The 18,920-nt window shown below is 23.9% G+C and overlaps 7 protein-coding genes across 7 annotated transcripts; 3 read left to right on the forward strand and 4 right to left on the reverse strand.

Moving 5' to 3' along the window:
• Positions 1-229: 229 nt before the first annotated feature.
• Positions 230-2,122, forward strand: T551_01599 (ATP-dependent RNA helicase dhh1; the record flags this gene model as incomplete). The annotated part of the gene is made up of 10 exons (XM_018373862.1): positions 230-276; positions 327-390; positions 445-483; positions 524-647; positions 691-878; positions 925-1,170; positions 1,216-1,344; positions 1,386-1,566; positions 1,607-1,760; positions 1,807-2,122. 10 exons carry the CDS (start codon positions 230-232, stop codon positions 2,120-2,122), a joined length of 1,488 nt encoding a protein of 495 aa, XP_018230037.1.
• A 1,091-nt stretch (positions 2,123-3,213) lies between these two features.
• Positions 3,214-5,445, reverse strand: T551_01600 (Golgi transport complex subunit COG6; the record flags this gene model as incomplete). The annotated part of the gene is made up of 8 exons (XM_018373863.1): positions 3,214-3,474; positions 3,521-3,682; positions 3,736-4,048; positions 4,095-4,228; positions 4,274-4,616; positions 4,661-4,825; positions 4,871-5,193; positions 5,245-5,445. The coding sequence occupies 8 exons, from the start codon at positions 5,443-5,445 to the stop codon at positions 3,214-3,216; spliced, it is 1,902 nt and encodes a 633-aa protein (XP_018230038.1).
• A 1,670-nt stretch (positions 5,446-7,115) lies between these two features.
• T551_01601 (uncharacterized protein) lies at positions 7,116-8,128 on the reverse strand (the record flags this gene model as incomplete). The annotated part of the gene is made up of 5 exons (XM_018373864.1): positions 7,116-7,281; positions 7,327-7,742; positions 7,784-7,873; positions 7,913-8,080; positions 8,123-8,128. The coding sequence occupies 5 exons, from the start codon at positions 8,126-8,128 to the stop codon at positions 7,116-7,118; spliced, it is 846 nt and encodes a 281-aa protein (XP_018230039.1).
• A 361-nt stretch (positions 8,129-8,489) lies between these two features.
• On the reverse strand, positions 8,490-10,417 carry T551_01602 (uncharacterized protein; the record flags this gene model as incomplete). The annotated part of the gene is made up of 10 exons (XM_018373865.1): positions 8,490-8,522; positions 8,618-8,868; positions 8,914-9,063; positions 9,108-9,190; positions 9,231-9,373; positions 9,418-9,478; positions 9,523-9,635; positions 9,680-9,773; positions 9,814-10,045; positions 10,093-10,417. 10 exons carry the CDS (start codon positions 10,415-10,417, stop codon positions 8,490-8,492), a joined length of 1,485 nt encoding a protein of 494 aa, XP_018230040.1.
• Positions 10,418-10,572: 155 nt separating this feature from the next.
• Positions 10,573-14,856, forward strand: T551_01603 (condensin subunit YCS4; the record flags this gene model as incomplete). Its single annotated transcript, XM_018373866.1, has 19 exons — positions 10,573-10,687; positions 10,732-10,810; positions 10,858-10,916; positions 10,957-11,284; positions 11,330-11,451; positions 11,495-11,618; positions 11,659-11,800; positions 11,841-12,031; positions 12,073-12,649; positions 12,702-13,197; positions 13,243-13,339; positions 13,387-13,592; positions 13,638-13,706; positions 13,757-13,868; positions 13,914-14,004; positions 14,049-14,106; positions 14,149-14,249; positions 14,292-14,642; positions 14,686-14,856. The coding sequence occupies 19 exons, from the start codon at positions 10,573-10,575 to the stop codon at positions 14,854-14,856; spliced, it is 3,489 nt and encodes a 1,162-aa protein (XP_018230041.1).
• A 136-nt stretch (positions 14,857-14,992) lies between these two features.
• T551_01604 (peptide alpha-N-acetyltransferase MAK3) lies at positions 14,993-15,705 on the reverse strand (the record flags this gene model as incomplete). Its single annotated transcript, XM_018373867.1, has 5 exons — positions 14,993-15,056; positions 15,106-15,221; positions 15,263-15,318; positions 15,361-15,481; positions 15,523-15,705. 5 exons carry the CDS (start codon positions 15,703-15,705, stop codon positions 14,993-14,995), a joined length of 540 nt encoding a protein of 179 aa, XP_018230042.1.
• Positions 15,706-15,822: 117 nt separating this feature from the next.
• T551_01605 (phospholipid:diacylglycerol acyltransferase) lies at positions 15,823-18,803 on the forward strand (the record flags this gene model as incomplete). Its single annotated transcript, XM_018373868.1, has 26 exons — positions 15,823-16,259; positions 16,302-16,364; positions 16,409-16,436; positions 16,484-16,613; positions 16,657-16,674; positions 16,718-16,737; positions 16,782-16,878; positions 16,918-16,940; positions 16,985-17,149; positions 17,190-17,287; positions 17,332-17,359; positions 17,401-17,428; positions 17,471-17,526; positions 17,568-17,723; positions 17,767-17,862; positions 17,909-17,968; positions 18,001-18,031; positions 18,079-18,104; positions 18,150-18,230; positions 18,272-18,277; positions 18,328-18,352; positions 18,393-18,434; positions 18,478-18,495; positions 18,545-18,636; positions 18,676-18,709; positions 18,751-18,803. The coding sequence occupies 26 exons, from the start codon at positions 15,823-15,825 to the stop codon at positions 18,801-18,803; spliced, it is 1,911 nt and encodes a 636-aa protein (XP_018230043.1).
• Positions 18,804-18,920: the final 117 nt, after the last annotated feature.

The raw sequence follows: 18,920 nt of genomic DNA on the forward strand, positions 1-18,920 counted from the left end.
AGGATTGTTCAAACAACGAAAGAAATATTTTAAAATTTGGCATTGAGTTAAATATTAATTTTGGATTCTTTTCTTTTGAAGAGACTTATTAAGGTTTTCTATTTCTTCGTATAAATATTTTTGTTGATTTATTTTACTAGGCAATATTAAGGAAATACGTCTTAACAAAAAGTTTGAGATCATAGAATTATAAGTTTTCTATTGAGAATATAGGATATTTATTTCTGTGATGAGTTCTTTAAGGGGTCCTGATTCCGTTGTGCTAGATTCTTCTAAGTAGTTGATTTGGATTTGTTTTGTATTATAGTAATCTTGTGTACAAATAGAACTTATGATGATTGGAAAAAGACACTTAATTTATCAACAAAAGATACACGGCCGCAAACTGAGGTATTTTGTTCTAATTTATGGACGTTTTAATGAATACTTATATTTTTACTAAAGGATGTGACAAAAACAAAGGGAAATGAATTTGAGGATTTTGTAAGAATACGTTTGTTTGTAAACTTAGCTAACAAATTAGTATTTGAAACGGGAATTGTTAATGGGTATTTTTGAGGCCGGTTTTGAGCGTCCCTCTCCTATACAAGAGGAATCTATTCCTATTGCGTTAACTGGACGAGATATCCTTGCACGAGCTAAAAATGGTAATGTATTTTTTTATATTAAAGTTTTTTAATTTGTATCTAGGTACTGGGAAAACAGCTGCTTTTATTATCCCAGCTCTTGAGAAGTTGAATTCAAAGAAACCTAAAACACAAGCATTAATACTTGTCCCAACACGCGAGCTTGCTTTGCAAACATCTCATGTCTGTAAAACTCTTGGGAAACATATGGGCATTAATGTTATGGTTACAACAGGCGGCACTTCTCTTCAGGTTTTTGCTTTTTTATTTTATTGCAATGTTGATTTTTTAAATGTAGCAAGATATAATTCGGCTTCATGATCCTGTGCATGTAATTGTTGGTACTCCTGGTAGGATTTTGGATCTTGCTGGGAAAGGTGTTGCAGAATTTAGTGAATGTTTTACTTTTATAATGGATGAAGCAGATAAGCTTCTAAGTCTTGAGTTTACTCCTGTAATAGAACAATTACTTGCATATTTTCCAAAAGATCGTCAGATTATGCTTTATAGCGCTACATTCCCTCTTGTTGTAAAAAGTTTTATGGTATTTTGCGTTTTAAGTATTATTCGAGTTTTTATTTTTTCATAGGATAAACATCTTTCTAAACCTTATGAGATAAATCTTATGGATGAGCTTACTTTGCGAGGAGTTACTCAGTATTATGCTTTTGTAGAAGAAAAGCAGAAAGTTCATTGTTTGAATACACTTTTTTCAAAGGTAATATCTTTTTTTTTATTTTTTTGTCTTATTCAATATAGCTTCAAATTAATCAATCGATAATTTTCTGTAATTCTACTAATAGGGTTGAGCTTTTGGCAAAAAAGATTACAGAACTTGGTTATTCTTGCTTTTATTCCCATGCGAAAATGCTACAGAATCATCGAAACAGAGTATTTCATGATTTTCGGAATGGTGTTTGTCGCAATCTTGTTTGTTCTGGTATATAATTTAGCAGAGTACTTTGTTCTTATTGTTTTAGATCTTTTGACACGCGGTATTGATATTCAAGCAGTTAATGTTGTAATTAATTTTGATTTTCCGAAAAATTCTGAAACCTATCTTCATCGTATAGGTAGATCTGGCCGATTTGGCCATCTTGGCCTGGCTATTAATCTTATAAATTGGGAAGATAGGTAAGTTATAGAAATATATAACATTTTAGTTTATTATTGTTAATAGATTTAATTTATATAAAATTGAGCAAGAGCTTGCAACTGAAATACAACCTATACCATCCATAATTGATAAACGTCTTTATGTTTCTCCAAGTGCTCTTGATGAACCTGTTAATAATAGACCTCGGCCTAAGCAGCGTTCTGTTGCTCCTCAGAGCAATGGAAATGCTAACAGTCAGTTGAATAACGAGCAGAGTTATATTCGTCAGCATCCTTTAAGAGGTCGAGGTGGAAATAGAGCTCGATCTCATGGTAGACGGTATTCTGATCGTGTAAATGGTCATACTGTATTGTCGAATGATAATATAACTAGAGATTGATTATTCCAATAATGGTTTAGTTTAATTGTAAAGTTCGAATTGACATTGACATCTTTTTGGACTTATAATTATCAGCATAGTTTAATCAAACACTATGAGTTATTTATATTTGTAGGATATTACTGGTATATTTATTTGTATAGCAGTTTTTTATTTTTGATTTATCTACTTGATACTGCATTTAATCTTCTCAACAAATAGTGTTTGGTTAATTTTAGACTATTTTTTGCACATGTCTATTAAGTTTTATGTTGGTTAAAGTTCAAAATATATATTCATGAGAATTCGAATTTAGTTATTTAGCTAAACCTATGGGATTATTTTTAATATTAAAAAAGTGATTTATCAATTAATATATGATGCTTTTCATTCTTTATGATAGGTTATTTTTCCCTTGAATGAATTTTATATTTTGAATTTAAATGCTATAATATTTTGATTTAGTTTTATAAAGCTTATATCTTTTAATATATGATAATACCTATATAACATTATTTTTGCAGTTGTATTTTGCTTTAGATTGTAATTGGGGTTTGAGTTTTTAATTCTTATTAAAATATTTTTTTAGATATTTAGAAATATTAATTTAAATAATATTATTCATTCAATAATATTTAATATTCTTGAAGTTTAATTCTTTTAATAATATATTTATGGATTATAAAATCCGCAGTTTTTATATTGATATTTATTAATATTTGAAAATATGATTAATTTTATAATGTAGGAATTCTTAAGAAATTCTTTAATAAATTTATGTTTTTATAAATTTTATTATATGTTTCTGGACCTTGTATTGAAATACAATTTTTTAAAATTACATTTATATTTTTGTTTATAATATTCATTATATTTTAAAATTGTTTTGAAAAAAATTGTAATTTTATTTGTTTGAAAATAATTTTATACAATTATCTAAATAAGTTTTACGATGTTACAGATTTATAATAATTTTTATATTATTAGAAATTATAAAATAATAAAGTTAGAGTTGAATTAAAAAAAAATGTTGGATTTATAAAATAGATTTTATTATTTTAAACTTAGTTTTTAATTATATAAAACCAGTCCCTAAGATATTAAACGTAATATTATAATCCTAGTAACAATTTTATTTCTTTTGGTGTCCAATGAAAGTAAATTTGATAATCATTTGTAATTTGAGGAAGTATTTCTATTAAATCTGATATTTTTTTTACGAATATGTTAGCTGCTTTATTTGTTATTTCTAAAGTATCTAATATTTTTAAATATTTTATTCTATCAAGTGCATTTGTAATTGCAAAAGGTAAAAAAAAATTAAAGTTTTTAGATACCTGAATTAATGTCGTATTAAGTGATTCTTGTAAACACTAGATAATATTAATTTAGTAATAATATATAAAAATATAAAAATACATTTTTTTCTTTTGATTCTATAATATTAATTATGTTATTTAGTCCGGATGAATTTAAAAAGTAGTCAAGTTGATTTAATTCCAAAATTTCTAAAAGATTATTAATATCATTTTTAAATTTTTGTAATTTAGAGTTCATAAAATTGAAATGTGAAATATTTTCCTAAATTAAATATTTAATGTAAAATATATTTAATATGTAATGTATATACATACCTCACATATTTTCCAGCAATTTATTAGAAATATTGATTTGTGTGGTTCACTTAACTTATTGGAAATATCATGGCATAATTCGCAATATGGATTTAGCGCAATTTCTAAAATAATTTCAAATTCATTTTCAAGAGATTCTGAAGAACCATAAGTAGTTTTAAAGGATTCACTGATTATTTTAAACTCTGAAACAGCATCTATTAAAAAAGACGGTGGATTTAGTTGAACATCTGCTGATAAGTTACTATTTTTTATAAAATATATTTTTTCTTGTATATTTTGTGAAAATATGTTTATAATATTTTTTTTGGTGCTAAATATATGTAAAAAACTAACAATTATTATACTTCGATTCTTACGTATCAAGGATTTTTAATAAATAGGAATTATCTTGTAAAATTTTCTGTAATGTAGATTTGTAAAATTGTATTAAATTTGCAATTTTATAAATTGTAGTGTTTTCGACTTTAAAAACTATTGATTCAACTTTTGTCTATTATTTTTAATATAGATTTATATTATGTATTTTAAAAAATACCTCAAAAATTCTATATATGTTAAGAATATTATTGTTTACCATTTCAAAAATAATTTTATTAATATTTTCATATTTTAAAGAACAAAAATTGAGAAAATTTTCATCTATAATTTTAATCGGTTCTGAATTTATATAAATTTTAAATAAATTTTCAAAGAATTCTTTTTCATCTGCAATAGCTTGATGAATCCAGGCTAACATATCACTAATATACCGTAAAGGATCATACGCTACCATTTCAATTGGATATATAGATATTAAAGGATTCCCAAGTACTAAAGCTCTTTGGAAATTATTTGATAAAAGAATTTGTCTTTTCTCGGATATAGTCTCTAGACATTTGCTATAGTTATTTAATAGAAAATATATTAACATTTAATAATTTACTTAAATAAATCGTGCTTTTCAAATAATATATATAGTGCCTTTTTCACAATATCTTTTATTTCATAGGATTCATATTGTGTTGATTTGAGTTCTTGTTGTATAACATAGTATAATTTTTCAAATGCCATATCTAAACATTTACTTATTTTTTCCAGAATTTCAATACTATTTTGCTGTTATATAATATTTTTATAGCATAATATGTTTTACCCAAGTTTTTTATGTTCTTCTATTAGTAATTTTTGACAATCTATGTAAATTTGTTTAATTTTGAAGAAAACTTGAAAAAAGTTTTCATCTATAGGTTTTAAAATAGATGTTAATAATATTATATCATTTTCTTTTACAATAAAATGGTGATTAAGTGATTCTAGTAAATTTTGCTTCGTATTAACTATTACTTTTTTATCATATATAGTGGTTATTTGCTCTAGTAAACGTATTGACTTTGAGTTAATAGTATTGACATCTTTTTCTATTTCATTCAATGAGTTCTGTATTCTTGAAATATCGTTTCTAAATGTCTTAAATTCCTAAAAAGATTAATAACATATAATTATGTATGATTAAAAAATATTTTTTACAATTATTATTTTTTCGAATTCTTTAATAATTTTAGCATTTATAGAAATTATATTGGATATATTATCAATTTGAAATTTCTGTCTTGATAATTCATTATTTTTAAATTTTGTTTGAGATATAATTTTGAATAATTCTTTGATTTTTATATCTGTATATGAATGTGACTGAATTTGAGATAATTTTGAAGATAAAGAATCCATGTAAAGTATTTTCTTTCAATATTTCTCTTTAAAATAGATTTTATGTAGTTTATTTGATACTTTTATATTCTTCATTATAAAAATCTGTCATAATAATGAAATTTGAAATATTAGTCGTAGATTTTATGAAATTGAATTAAAAAAATTAAATGTGTTTTTGTATTAAATAAGTGAAAAAATGATTAAGTATTTATAGTAAATAATTTTATATTTAAAGTATTTTAATTTAGATTAATTTATGAATTTTTGAATGATTATATATAATTAAGATTCTATCTTTTAATAGATTTAAATATTTATATTTTGGAAAAATAAATTTCAAATGTATTTTATAATTTATTATATTTTTGATTATTTAATTTTAAAGTTGTTTCAAGATATCAATAAAGTGTAATAATTTTGAAATGAAGAAATCATATTTGTTAAATACACATGAACTTACAGCTTTTAATGGCTGCTTATTAGAAAGTAAGATACTGATTATTTTGTTTTATTTATTTTATATTTGGTTTCTAAAAATATATAGAAATTTATTGTTTTAGAAAATTTTTATTATATTTTATATTTAAACGTATTTTTTTAAGTTTATATTGAAATATATATATATATAATTATATAAAGAATAAAATATAAAATACTGTTTTTTTTAGAATTTTAAATAAGATTTTTATTTCGATTTTATTAAATTTATTTTTTACTATCTTTTTTTTTATAATAAATTTAATAAAAATTTTTGAATGTGTTTTTTAAAAAGATGTTTTTATTTTTTATTATAGTTTTTTTTTTGCTTTCTGTTTTTTTTTTTTTTTAATGAATTTTTATATAAAAATTTTATTAGGAATATTATATAAATTTATATAGGATTATTTTTATTTTAATATTTTGTTTTTGAATCAAAGTGTAAAAAATTAATTAGAATTATAATTTTTATAAAAAAAAGATTAAGTTATTTATTAATATTTAAATATATTGTTTTTTTTTGTAATAATTTTATGTTAATTCAACTTTGGATTTTCTGATTAAGTATTATTTATGATAGTATTTTGTTTTTATTAAACAATTCAAAGTAGTAATAAACATTACAAAGTTTATTGAGAAAAATAATATACTTTAAATTTTATTTGTAAAAAATTTATATTGTAGAAACCGAATTAAAATTTTTAGTTTATATAGAAAAAAAATATTTTTAAGTAGAATGACATGAAATAATTATTTTTTACGAATTTATAGTTAAATATGTTTAATTTTTTAATTTTTAAACATTTTGATGTTAAAATTTGTTATAAAAAATTTAGAAATCTAGTGAAAAATATTATTTAATATAAATTATAGATGTTATATTTTTAATATAGAGAAAAAAATAATTTTGAAAATTTATTATTGTTTATTTTAATAGATATTATTTGTTTTAAATTTGTATTTTTTATAAAATAAAATTAAATTTTGCAAATAATTTATTTTTTAAATTTGAAAAAAAAATATTGTATTTAATATATTGCAATATGAATTATTTTTAATACAATAATATGTTTATAAATTTAAAACAGTGTTTTATGGTAATAAATGAACTTTTTAATTGCAATTTTAAATATTATATAATTCTTAGAAAAATATTTTTTAATATTTTTAATATCGCAGTTATTAGATATTAGAAAATATATATCATGTTATTATGAATACAAAGTAGCTGTATCAGGGATTATAGGTTTGAGGTTTATATTTTTTTGTTTTACAAATGATTTTAAATTCTCATACGATATTATAAATTGATTTTGGGAAGAATTCCAATTTTCGAGTATATTTAATGTTTTTAATGCATATATAACGTCTTTTGGTCTAAAAATGGATTAAAATAATGTAGTTATATAGAATGATCATAACCTTATTGCTGTTTTTTCACATATTTCTTTGATAGAAAAACTATGTGATTTGTCTTTTGTATTTTCTAATAAAAACGTAACAATTGATTGAGTCCAGTATGATAAATAACTAATAAAACCGAAACTAGAAAGGGGTTTTTCTGGAGACCCCCATTTTCCTTCTGCTTTTGAGAGTTCATATGATAAAGCAATTAAAATTTTTCCATAACCATGACGCTGATATGGAGGGAATATTAATATACATGCAAGATTATATTCATCCCAAGAAAGTTTTTCTTTGGAGAAGAAACCAATTGTTTCTTCTGTATTTTTATTTGTTTTTGTAAGGATATAAAATAAGAAATTCTCTACATCAAAACATATTGATTTACTTTCAAGAAAAAGTTTTGCGAATAAAGAAAGACATTGACAAGTCAACTGCTTTTGTTATATTAAATATTTTTTTATAAATAATATACTTTATGTTGTTTTCCGTCAAGTTCTTTAATTTTTAATGAAGCATTTTTGAATACAATTTTCTCTTGTGATTTTAATGAAAAACATATTATCTATATATTAGCTCATTAATAAAGATTTATAAATATTACCTCGTGGTTAGCTATTAGGAATTTATTAGTAGAATATTTAAAGCATTTATTGCAAACATAAAGTAAAGATGATTTTAAGTTTCCTGAATTACTAGGATATGGTGAGCTAAACCATGTTTTTATTTGATATTGACCTAGAATAACATATTCGATATTATTTCCTGATTTCTAGCAAAAACTAAGAATATTAGTTATATAAATTTTTTATACTTGCATTGTTTAAAATGTCTTTTGTATTGATAAATTTTGTTTTTTTAATACAATGGTTTTTTGTTTCCTTAATACTTGAACTGTTTTTTATCAACATAAATCTAATTTTATATATATTCTTAATTTAGTCATGAGCTTTTGAATTTCTTGCTAGTATTTTTTTATAAATAAGTTCACGATAAATTTATACATTTAAAACTAACATTTAAATGATTTTAATTTTTTGATCGAAATGGAAATATTTTAAAAAACAGTATATAATTTTATTTGTAATAATTTAATTTTAAAAGTATTTTTTAATGACTTATAAAATAAGTCTTATTAATAAATTTTGTGTTTTATGGAAAGATATTGCAATTAATGGATTTTAACAATTCATAAAAAAAATAATAAAAACATACTTTTATATTTTATAAAAACTAATACTTATAAAGTGATGTGATATATATAATAAGTTAAGAATACATGAACATAATTATGTATTAATTATTTTACAAAATCTACTTCTTCAGTAAACTCATCTATGTCTATGAATTTAAGGAAATCATGCTTTAATGCTTTTTCTGCAGAAAACCGCTCTAAAGGGTCTAGCTGAAGGCATTGTTCAAGAAAATTTAAAGCAAGTTTCTCTTTCCATGCTAAAGGGTTATCATAGTTCGCTGGAAAACCAGTGGACCAACGTATTAATTTTTGAAATGTAATTTTTTTTTCGTTTAAAGTTGAAATATTAGTGTCAAACACGCAATCTGTACATGTCAAAGCTAAATGTATTGTTTTTAAAAAATACATACTGTGAAGTTTTGCGCATTTACGCATTTCGTTTTTACCGAATATACATGTTATTTCAATTAACGCATCTGCATCATCTGATGAATTAAAAAAAGGGAACCTTTGGGTAAGGAAAGAAAGAAGTATTACACCAGCTGCCCATATGTCAATTTCTTTAAATAATAAGTAAATAAATTATAGTTTATTGGATATTTACTTGTTGATTGTGCTGTGCATTTAAATAACACTTCTGGAGCACGGAACCCTCTTGTTCCCGCTCTATTTGCTCTCTTACTTGGTCTAATAGAATTAAATTAATTATATCAAGTGTTATTTTTACTTTGGATCGTTTCTAAGATATCCTAATTGTCCTTCTTCAATTCCATTTAAGAATGCCGCAGATGATAATATTTGTGTATTTTTAAAATTTTGAAATCTATTTTTATTAGAACATGGACAAGAAGTTTCATCATAGTTTTCTCTCTAAAAATAATTTTGATATTAGATTTTTAACTGAAGTAACAAACCTCAGCAAGGCCAAAATCTACTAGAACACCAGTCCTTTTTTCCACATCATATAAAAAATTACTGTTATATTTTTAATTTATAAATAAGTAATATAAGTTAAAAACCTTGGTTTTATGTCTCGATGGATAATGCCATTTCTATGAACATGATAAAGTGCTTCAAAAAGTTCTTTGAAGTAAAATCGTATATCTTCTAAAGAAAGATTACGATAATAATCCTAATTTTATTTTAAAAAGTTGTTATATAGAATTTTATGTCTACCTTAAAGTCTACGTGTTTAAAATATGGTAAAACTATAACTATTTGATCTTTTGCTCTCATTGCTGTTATAATAGGCACAATTGAATTATTTCCTCTATTAATTTTTAATTAAACTAAAATATATAAATATGTACCTTAAATCTTTTAGAATTCTTAGTTCATTTATTATTCTTGTTGGACTGCTTGTCACATAAATCTTTTTTAATGCAACATATCTTTGTTTCTGAATATCATATCTTGAAAGTATTTTTTGTTTTTTTAATAATGGGGTATTTGATAAAAATGTCTTTTGTTCTTTATATTGCCACTCGTTAATGTATTTATCATAATTACAGTCTTCAGCCATATATACAGTACTGAATGTCCCTTTATGCATATAAGAATTATAATTAATGCATCTTCATTATAGTTACCCTCTCCAATTTTATTAATTAATCTATAATGTTTCCGAAGATGATGAAATGTTTGATAAAGATTTTTTATTTCATTGCGCGTATTTTCTGAAATTTTCTTTAATTTTTCATTACAATAATCTTCTTTGTTATTATAAGATGATTTTAAGGGCTGATAATCGCTTGTATGATCTTCTAGCGATGTTTGTATTTCTGTAGCGTCATCATCAATATCATCTTTTTGACTGTTATTTAAATTCCCAGAAAACAATTTATCTTCGCATATGATTAGCCCTGAGTGTTCTTTCTTTAATTTTTTCTCGGCTTTACTGTCTTGATTTTCCATTTATTTTTGTTAATGATTTAAGATTTTAATGTTACACGTTATCATACGATTGTAAATTTAATTATTCTTGATAAAATTAGTTTATAAGATTTTGATATAAAGGATATAATTTCAATATTAAGGTTAATTTTTAGGAAATTGGTTTTACATAAAACATGATATTTAATTTAAAAAAAATTCTTACTGCTTATCTTGATGATTCTGAAAATTTCCTTTTAGATGAAAATATAGCAAATATTTCTAGAGATAATGTTAATTATGTTATTGATAGTAAGAATATTGTTATTTTATTTGAGTTATTCTTATATTTTTAGATATTATTGATGTTACTTCAGCATCTTTAGGAATAATTTTAGAGGATGAATATATGAAAAGTTTGTTTGGAATATTAAGGTTTTGAATAAGTAAAATATTAGTTTTATTTTTTTATAATTTTTTAGAGTGTTTGATTCACTTTCTATTGGTTCTTCTAATAAATTTATTGATTTAATTATTTCAGGTTTGAGTTTTTTTATTTGTTTATTTTATAATTTTTGAAGGTCTTCAATTAGTTACAGAGTCTCTTTCAAAGGATATTTTTGAAAACGAAATAGATATTCAAGATCAAAGAAAAGATATATTAGAAGTTTTAGGCTTTTCTCTTTATTGGCTTGTTTCTATTATAGAGAGAACTATTTCTAATCCTTCTCACAGCCAGAATCTTTCACGTGGGACCAAACATTTTAAGTGTACCAAAAAAGTTCCAAAACAAGAGACTTTAGATTTTAGTTATTTTTTTCAGAATTCATTAGATGTCATGTGTAGAATTCTTAGTCTTAAATTAAGTAAATTGTGGCCTATAACTTCTGAAAGAGACGTATTTGTTAGGTGATTTTATAATTTTATGAGAGTATTTATTTCTTATTTTTTTAGTCTTTTTATTCGATCTGGATATTTGATATTTGAGAATGAACAATTAGTAAAAATTGTTTCAGTTAAGATGAGAATTTTTAAGTTATTATGTGTTGCAATTAAGCACCAAGGTCATGCTTTTGGTAAGTTTAATTCAAGTCTATGTTTGTATTTTTTATGTTTTAGGAGCACAGACTTCACTTATTCAAGGTTTACAATATTATGAGCATTTGCCAGAGCCAGTTGCGGAATTTTTACAGATTCTTTCTGAACAGTATGACTATCCTCAATTATTAGATGAAATATTGCGGTAATTTTTATAATTAAGAAATTATTTCTTATCTTTTTAGTGAATTGAGTGTGAAAGAATTTAATAGTAATGATAATAAGGGACCCAAGTCAATTTCTTTGTTTTTAGTAAAGCTTTCTGATATAATGCCAAGAAATGTTTTAAAACAAATGACTATGATAATTAAAATTTTAGATAGTGATGTATAGATTACTTACTATTAAAAAGGTTTGACACTTTTAGTCTTATACTTTACGATGCGGTGTAATTGAAGTTTGTGGAAATTTAATTTTAGGTTTATTTCGTTTAGAAGAACAATCAGAGGATCATAAGAGTCAAATTGATAGTTTTTTTGATATATTAGAAGAAAGATTTTTGGATGTTAATCCTTATTGTAGAAGTAAAGTTATTCAGGTTTATATAAAGCTTTGCGAGTATATACTTTTTATCTTAATTGATTTATTTAATTTTTTAGGTTAAATAATAAATTTCCAAAACGTCGACAAATTGTTACCGACTTGTGTGTACGTAGTCTTGAAGATAAGAGTACTAATGTTCGAAAAAATGCAATTAGACTTTTATCTAAATTAATATCTACTCATCCGTTTTCTCTTATGCATGGTGGGCAACTTTCTAAAAAAGTATGGTATGAGCGTTTGAAATTTGTAGAAAAACAATTAAATTCTCTTAAACCTTTTGTTGAGTCAGCTGGTTTGACTAAAAAAAATGTATTGGATGATGACGATGATGATGAAATACTTGAAAGTTTTGATTGTATTAAATTAGAGGATCAAAAAACTGCATGTAAAGAAACTTTTTTGAAAATGTTAGAAAATGAAAAAAGTGATATTAATTGTAATGTTTGTTCTGATGATTTTATGAAACTTCATCTTACTAAAAGGTACTATTTTGAGGCATTGAAGTTCATAGAAAGTTTGCATACTGGTTCTGTTCTTGTTAATCAATTATTAGCTTCTAAAAATAAAAGCGAAGTTCTTGAAGCAATGGAATTTTATGTTGTTGCTGATGCGTATAAGTTGGATACTTCTAAAGTATACAGGATATTATCGTTATATATATATATATATATATTAATTGTTTTAGAGTGGAATTCGTAAAATGTTACATTTGATATGGACTAAAAGTACAAGTGATGAAGGAAAAGCTGTTCACGCTAAGCTTATTGAATGCTATAAAGGGTTATTTTTTGACCCTCCTGATGGTATTAATGCTAATGACGCTATTAATTATATTGCACGAAATATGATTAGTCTTACTTATGGTGCAACGTTAGCTGAACTTACATCTTTGGAGCAACTTTTATCTATAATGATGAAAGAAGGGCATATATCTGATAGTGTGGTTAAAAAACTTTGGAATATATATGGGGTTCAGAAAGAAGATATTTCAAAACAGCAAAGACGAGGTGCAATAATTATTCTTGGTATGCTTGGATTAGCAGATAATGATATTATAGCTATTGGATTAGAAAGTTTGTTATATATTGGTCTTGGTGACTATGGAAAAACTGATATGTCTCTTGCTCGTTATTCATGTATTGCATTGCAAAGATTGAAACAAGTAAATAAAAAATCAAAAGGTATATTTGTATATGAGTATATTATTATTAGTTTAATTTAATAAGGACCTTTTGACAATTTTCAAGAAAGGCTTTCTGATGATCATGTTATTTTTTTAAAACTTGGAGATATTATTTTATTACCAAGTGAAAACATAGAATGGTATATATAATATGTTTTTTCATATGTTCTTTGTTTATACTTTTTAGGTTTAGTGTTGCTGAACAAGCTATTAATGCGATTTATTTACTTGCGAGATATCCTGATAGAATTTGTATAAATTTATTACGTTCTAAATGTAGAAGTGTATTTAAGAGTTTCTCTCTTAAAAAAACAAGTTCAGAAGATAACCCTTTTTCTATTAAATCATCTTCGTTGCTTTCTCAGCTGTTGTTTGTTGTAGGACATATAGCATGTATGTTATTGAATAATTTTGTTATAAAATTTTAATAAAATATAGTAAAACAAATTGTCTATATTGAGACTTGCGAAAACGAGTTTAAAAGGAAGAAATCTGATGATGGAAAAGGTTATATATATACATATTATTAGGTATTTAGAAAAAACTTACAATAATAGCTAAAAAATTACATCATTCTTCAGAAACATCTAATATTGTTGATAATAATGAATTAGACTTTGTTACTGGAACTATTGAAGATGATTTTTCTGAAGTTATGAATTATATAAGGTTCTATAGCTCTACTTTATATATATATTGATTTATTTTTAATAGAGAATATGAACTTTTATATGGACATAATTCTTTATTAGCTAAATTTGGTCCTTTAGTACGAGAAATATGTATTAATGGTCATTTATACAATGTTATATTGTTTGTTATACTTTTTAATTTTATTGATTTTTATAGGATCCATGTTTGCAATCCATTGCAGCTTTGACTTTGGCTAAAATGATGTGTGTTTCAGGTTTTAAGTATATAATAACTATGGATATAGCTAATTTTATAGCCCAGTTTTGTGAGTCGAATCTTCATTTACTTTTTTCTATTTTACAAAAATCAGAAGATCCATTAATACGTAGTAATTTAGTTATCGCTCTTGGTGATATGGTTTATATATTTATGTTTATGTATTTTATTAATTTATATTAGAATGTTTGTTTTAATCACCTTATAAATGAAAATGTAGAATTTTTGTATAGCCGTTTGAAAGATAATGATCCTTCCGTTAGGAAAACATGTTTAATGACTTTAACTTTTCTTATTCTTGCTGGACAAGTGAAAGTTAAAGGACAACTTGGACAAATGGTTAGGTGTTTAGAAGATAATGATCGTCGAATTATGGATTTCGCTAAAATGTTTTTTACTGAATTATCTATGAAAGATAATGCTATTTATAATAATTTCCCTGATATTTTCAGTTCTTTAACTACTGATTTTGATCTTTTAGATGAAGCTAGTTTTAAACGTATTATGCGTTTTTTAATATCATTTATAGAGAAGGTGCGTGTATATATATATGGTGTTTATTTTTATATTGTAATAGGAAAAACATGCAAAACAATTAGCTGAGAAATTTGTGATAAGATTGTCGAAATGCAATACAGAAAGACAATGGAATGATACTGCTTTTGTGATTTCCCTTCTTCCTCATAAAAATGAAGCTATTCATAAAATAGTAATGGATGGTTATCACCATGATATTGGTATAAAATAGCTTATTAAATGTATTAAGAATCAGTATTATTTATTAAAATAATATAATTTAGAATATTTTATGCAATATTTATATGAAATTTTATATTTTCAACGTAAATTAATATATTATTTATTAATATAAACTTTTAAAAAGTTTATTTTTTTGTTTGCATATTTTGATAATATGAATAAGTAGGTTCTTTAAATTTTAAAATAAGTCTTTAGGATATTAATATATAACACTGTTATTAAGATTTAAATGCTAAACCTGTATGCATCTGATGTATTTAAATAGTATCTATGTAGTCTTTTGTCTCTTATAAATCCAAAATTTTCATATAATATTATTGCTTCTTTATTAGTGACTTCTGTTTCTAAAATTACCTTTTACTTTTAGTAAATAAAAATATTTATGATTTAATTACTTCGTCTGTATTTTTTTCTTTCATAATTGATAATATTTTTTCTACCATTTTACTAGCTAGAAAATTAAATAAATAAATAAATAAATAAATAAATATACCTATTCCTCTTTTTCTATATTCTTTTTTTACAGCCAGCATAGCAATGTAACCACGAAGATATTTTTTATGATTTTCGAGTTTGCATATAATAGTTCCAACAATTATATCATTTTCTTTTGCCTAATAGAGTCAAAAATTAGAGAAAGAAATGTTTTCTTTACTAAAAAACACAATTCTGGCCTATAATTTAAGCTTAAAGAAATTAAAGTTTCATTTTCATACCATTGATGTATAAAATATCTAAATACATATATTGAGTAAGGCTCGCTTAAATCGTGTGTTATGAGATTTATTATACTTTGCAACTGGGATTCATCTTTGTAATTTTCAACTTTGATTTTCATTATGAATAAGTTTAATTTTAAAAACGTTAATTTTTAAGCACGTTTTATTTTTAAAATAATTAATGAAATTTTGTTTTAGGAGATATTAAATTTTTATTTGAGGGATTGTTTAAACACATGTCTTCTAAGAGTAAAGATTTATCAATAAGTTCAGGGTCTTCTATAAAATCCAATTCTGGTTTTTTGAGAAATAGATTATCAAAAATAGCATTTGTAAAGAATAGTTTACCTATTAAACAAAAAAATATATTTAAGAATAGCGATTTTAAGAGACGTTTTGTACAATATAAAAGAGTCGTTTTTGTTTTTGGTATAATTGTTGGTGCTGTTATGGCTGGAATATTTATTAAACGATCAAATATTGTTGAATTTGATTGGGAGTATCTTTTAGGCTTTACTGATATTGGAGATTTTATGGAAGAGCTACGTAATATTCTTCCTGCTTCTGTATTTGATGATGCTAGAAAATTATCATATTATGATAAGAATTCTGATTATGAAGCTTTTTTTGTTGGAAATCGTTTACGAGAACAAGGATATAAGCCACATTTTCAGTATTTTTTTTTTTATTTTTTTGTTTTTTTGACTTTTTTTAGTGTTGTTATAGTTCCTGGTGTTATATCTACGGGTTTAGAAAGTTGGTCTACAACTAATTGCTCGTATGTATTTAAATTTTAAATATTTTGCAGTTTAATGTCTTAAGTTTACCTTATTTTAGAAAACGTTTATGGGTATAGGTCTTGATTTTTTATGCATATTAGGTTTTATTGTCATTTAGGGAAGTTGGACTATGCTTCGTGCTATTTTGATGGATAAAAAGTGTTGGGTTAGTCATTTGATGCTTAATGAGACCACAGGGCTTGATCCTGAAGGCATAAAGCTTCGTGCTGCTCAAGGATTAAGTGCTGGTAAATTTCATATTTGTTTATTGTATTTTAATTATTTTAAAAGCTGATTTTTTTGTAACTGGTATAGTTTTTTATATTATTGTTTTTAATATTTAGTTTTATAGGATATTGGATATGGAATAAGGTGAATTCGAATATGCGCAATAGTTTATCTAAGATTATTTAAAGATTATTGAAAATCTTGCTGCTATTGGTTATGATCCTAATAATATGTTTAGCGCTGCATATGATTGGAGATTATCTTTTCTAAATCTTGAAGAAAGAGGTATTTTTTTTATTATTGATAATTTATAACTGTTTTAAGATCATTATTTTACTAAGTTAAAGGTAAAAGAATTAATGTTTTAAAGGTAATGTATTAATAATTTCAGTCTTCTATTGAAATTGCTAAGGCTACATCTGGGAAAAAATCAGTTATAATATCGCATTCTATGGGTAGTCAGTTAACATTGTGGTTCTTAAAATGGGTAGAAGCATATGGCTATGGTAATGGCGGAGAATCTTGGGTAAATGATCATATCGAAGCATTTATAAATGTTTTTTTAATCTTTTTATTGATTTAATTTACTGTGTTAGATTTCAGGATCGCTTTTGGGTACTCCAAAAGCTGTAACTGCGTTACTTTCTGGTGAAGTAAAAGATACTGCACAATTGAATGCGATTTCTGTTTATGGGTGTGATATACTTTCTTTTGGTTTATAAATTGATAAGTTTTTAGATTGGAGCGTTTTTTTTCAAGATCTGAAGTATGTTTTTTATATATAATTATAAGGTTAATTTTTATTAGAGAGTACAATTGCTTAGGAGCTTACCTGGTCTGTTTTTAATTGTTCTTTTATTAAATATAAACTAATTAGGACTTGCTTCAATGCTTCCAAAAGGTGAAAATGTTATATGGGGAAATGCGACATGGGTATTAATAAAATTTCAAAAAGAAAAAGTAAACATAATTAGGCTCCTGACGATATGTATATACCAAATGTACGAAACGTTTCATTTGGTTCTTTTATTAATTTTCGGAGAAATTCCAAAATATCTAATTTAAAAAATTTAACAATGGCAGATTCTATGGATTATTTAATAGCCCAAACACCGCATACGTTTCATAAGGTTTTTTACTATAATTATTGGTTAGTATATTGAATTTTTTAAGATGCTACGTACAAATTATTCACATGGTATTTCATGGACAGAAAAAGAGATTAAAAAGAATAATAAACGACCTGAGAAGTGGATTAATCCTTTAGAAGTTTTTTTCTTGTTTTTTTTTTTTTTATATTTAATGTTATAATAAGGTCAGCCTTCCGAATGCGCCAAATATGAAAATATATTGTTTTTATGGGATATTAAGATTTGTGATTATTTTTCTTTTTTTAATTGTTTTTAGGTATTGGTAAACCTACTGAAAGAGCCTATTGGTATGATCAAGGTTCAAGGGATAGTGATTTATCAAGAAATACTAAAGTTAAATTATGTGACTGTGCAAATAATGTATTTTTTATTTGAATTATTTGATTTTTTATAACATTTATTTAGACTATGGGAATATTTTCTAGTTTTGATATTTCTGCTCAAACACCATTTATTGATAGTACTGTTAATATTAAACCTTATACGGTAAATTTACTAATATTGCTGTTTCTTATTTAATGTTGTAGGAAAAGGTAGTTTTTTAAATAAACGTGTAATAAAAAATTAATACTATGCAATTTAGGGTGTAGTGATGGGTGAAGGCGATGGTATAAATTTTATTTTACATTCTATTTTTAAGTAATTAAGGTACGGTTAATATTCTGAGTACCGGTTTTATGTGTGTTAAAGGTAATATAATATGTTATTAGTTATGTTTATTTATTGTTTACAGGTTGGAAACAACGTCGATGTAATTAAATAACTTTTATATAAAAAAATAATTTTTTTAATATACATAGATAATCCTGCAAATATATCAGTTGTCGTACATGAAATGCTTCACCAGCCTGACAGACTTGGTCTTCGTGGAGGTTCTAGGACTGCTGATCATGTCTGTATTTTAGACTTTTTTCATAATTAATTTTAATAGGTTGATATCCTTGGGAGATCTGAGTTAAATGGAAGTTTTTTTCAACTATTTATATTATTCTTACTATTATTTTAGGAATTAATACTTCGTATAGTCTCCGGCAATGGGAATATGATATTGGAAAATAAGATATTGTCGAATATAAGGTAGATTATTTTTATTAATATTTGATTATTTTATTTGTTTTAGACATTATTCTGATAAAATAAATATTGATAATAAAAATTAAAGTATAATTTTAAGTA

This window comes from Pneumocystis jirovecii, assembly GCF_001477535.1.
Source record: "Pneumocystis jirovecii RU7 chromosome Unknown supercont1.6, whole genome shotgun sequence".
Taxonomy (NCBI): Eukaryota; Fungi; Ascomycota; class Pneumocystomycetes; order Pneumocystales; family Pneumocystaceae; genus Pneumocystis; species Pneumocystis jirovecii.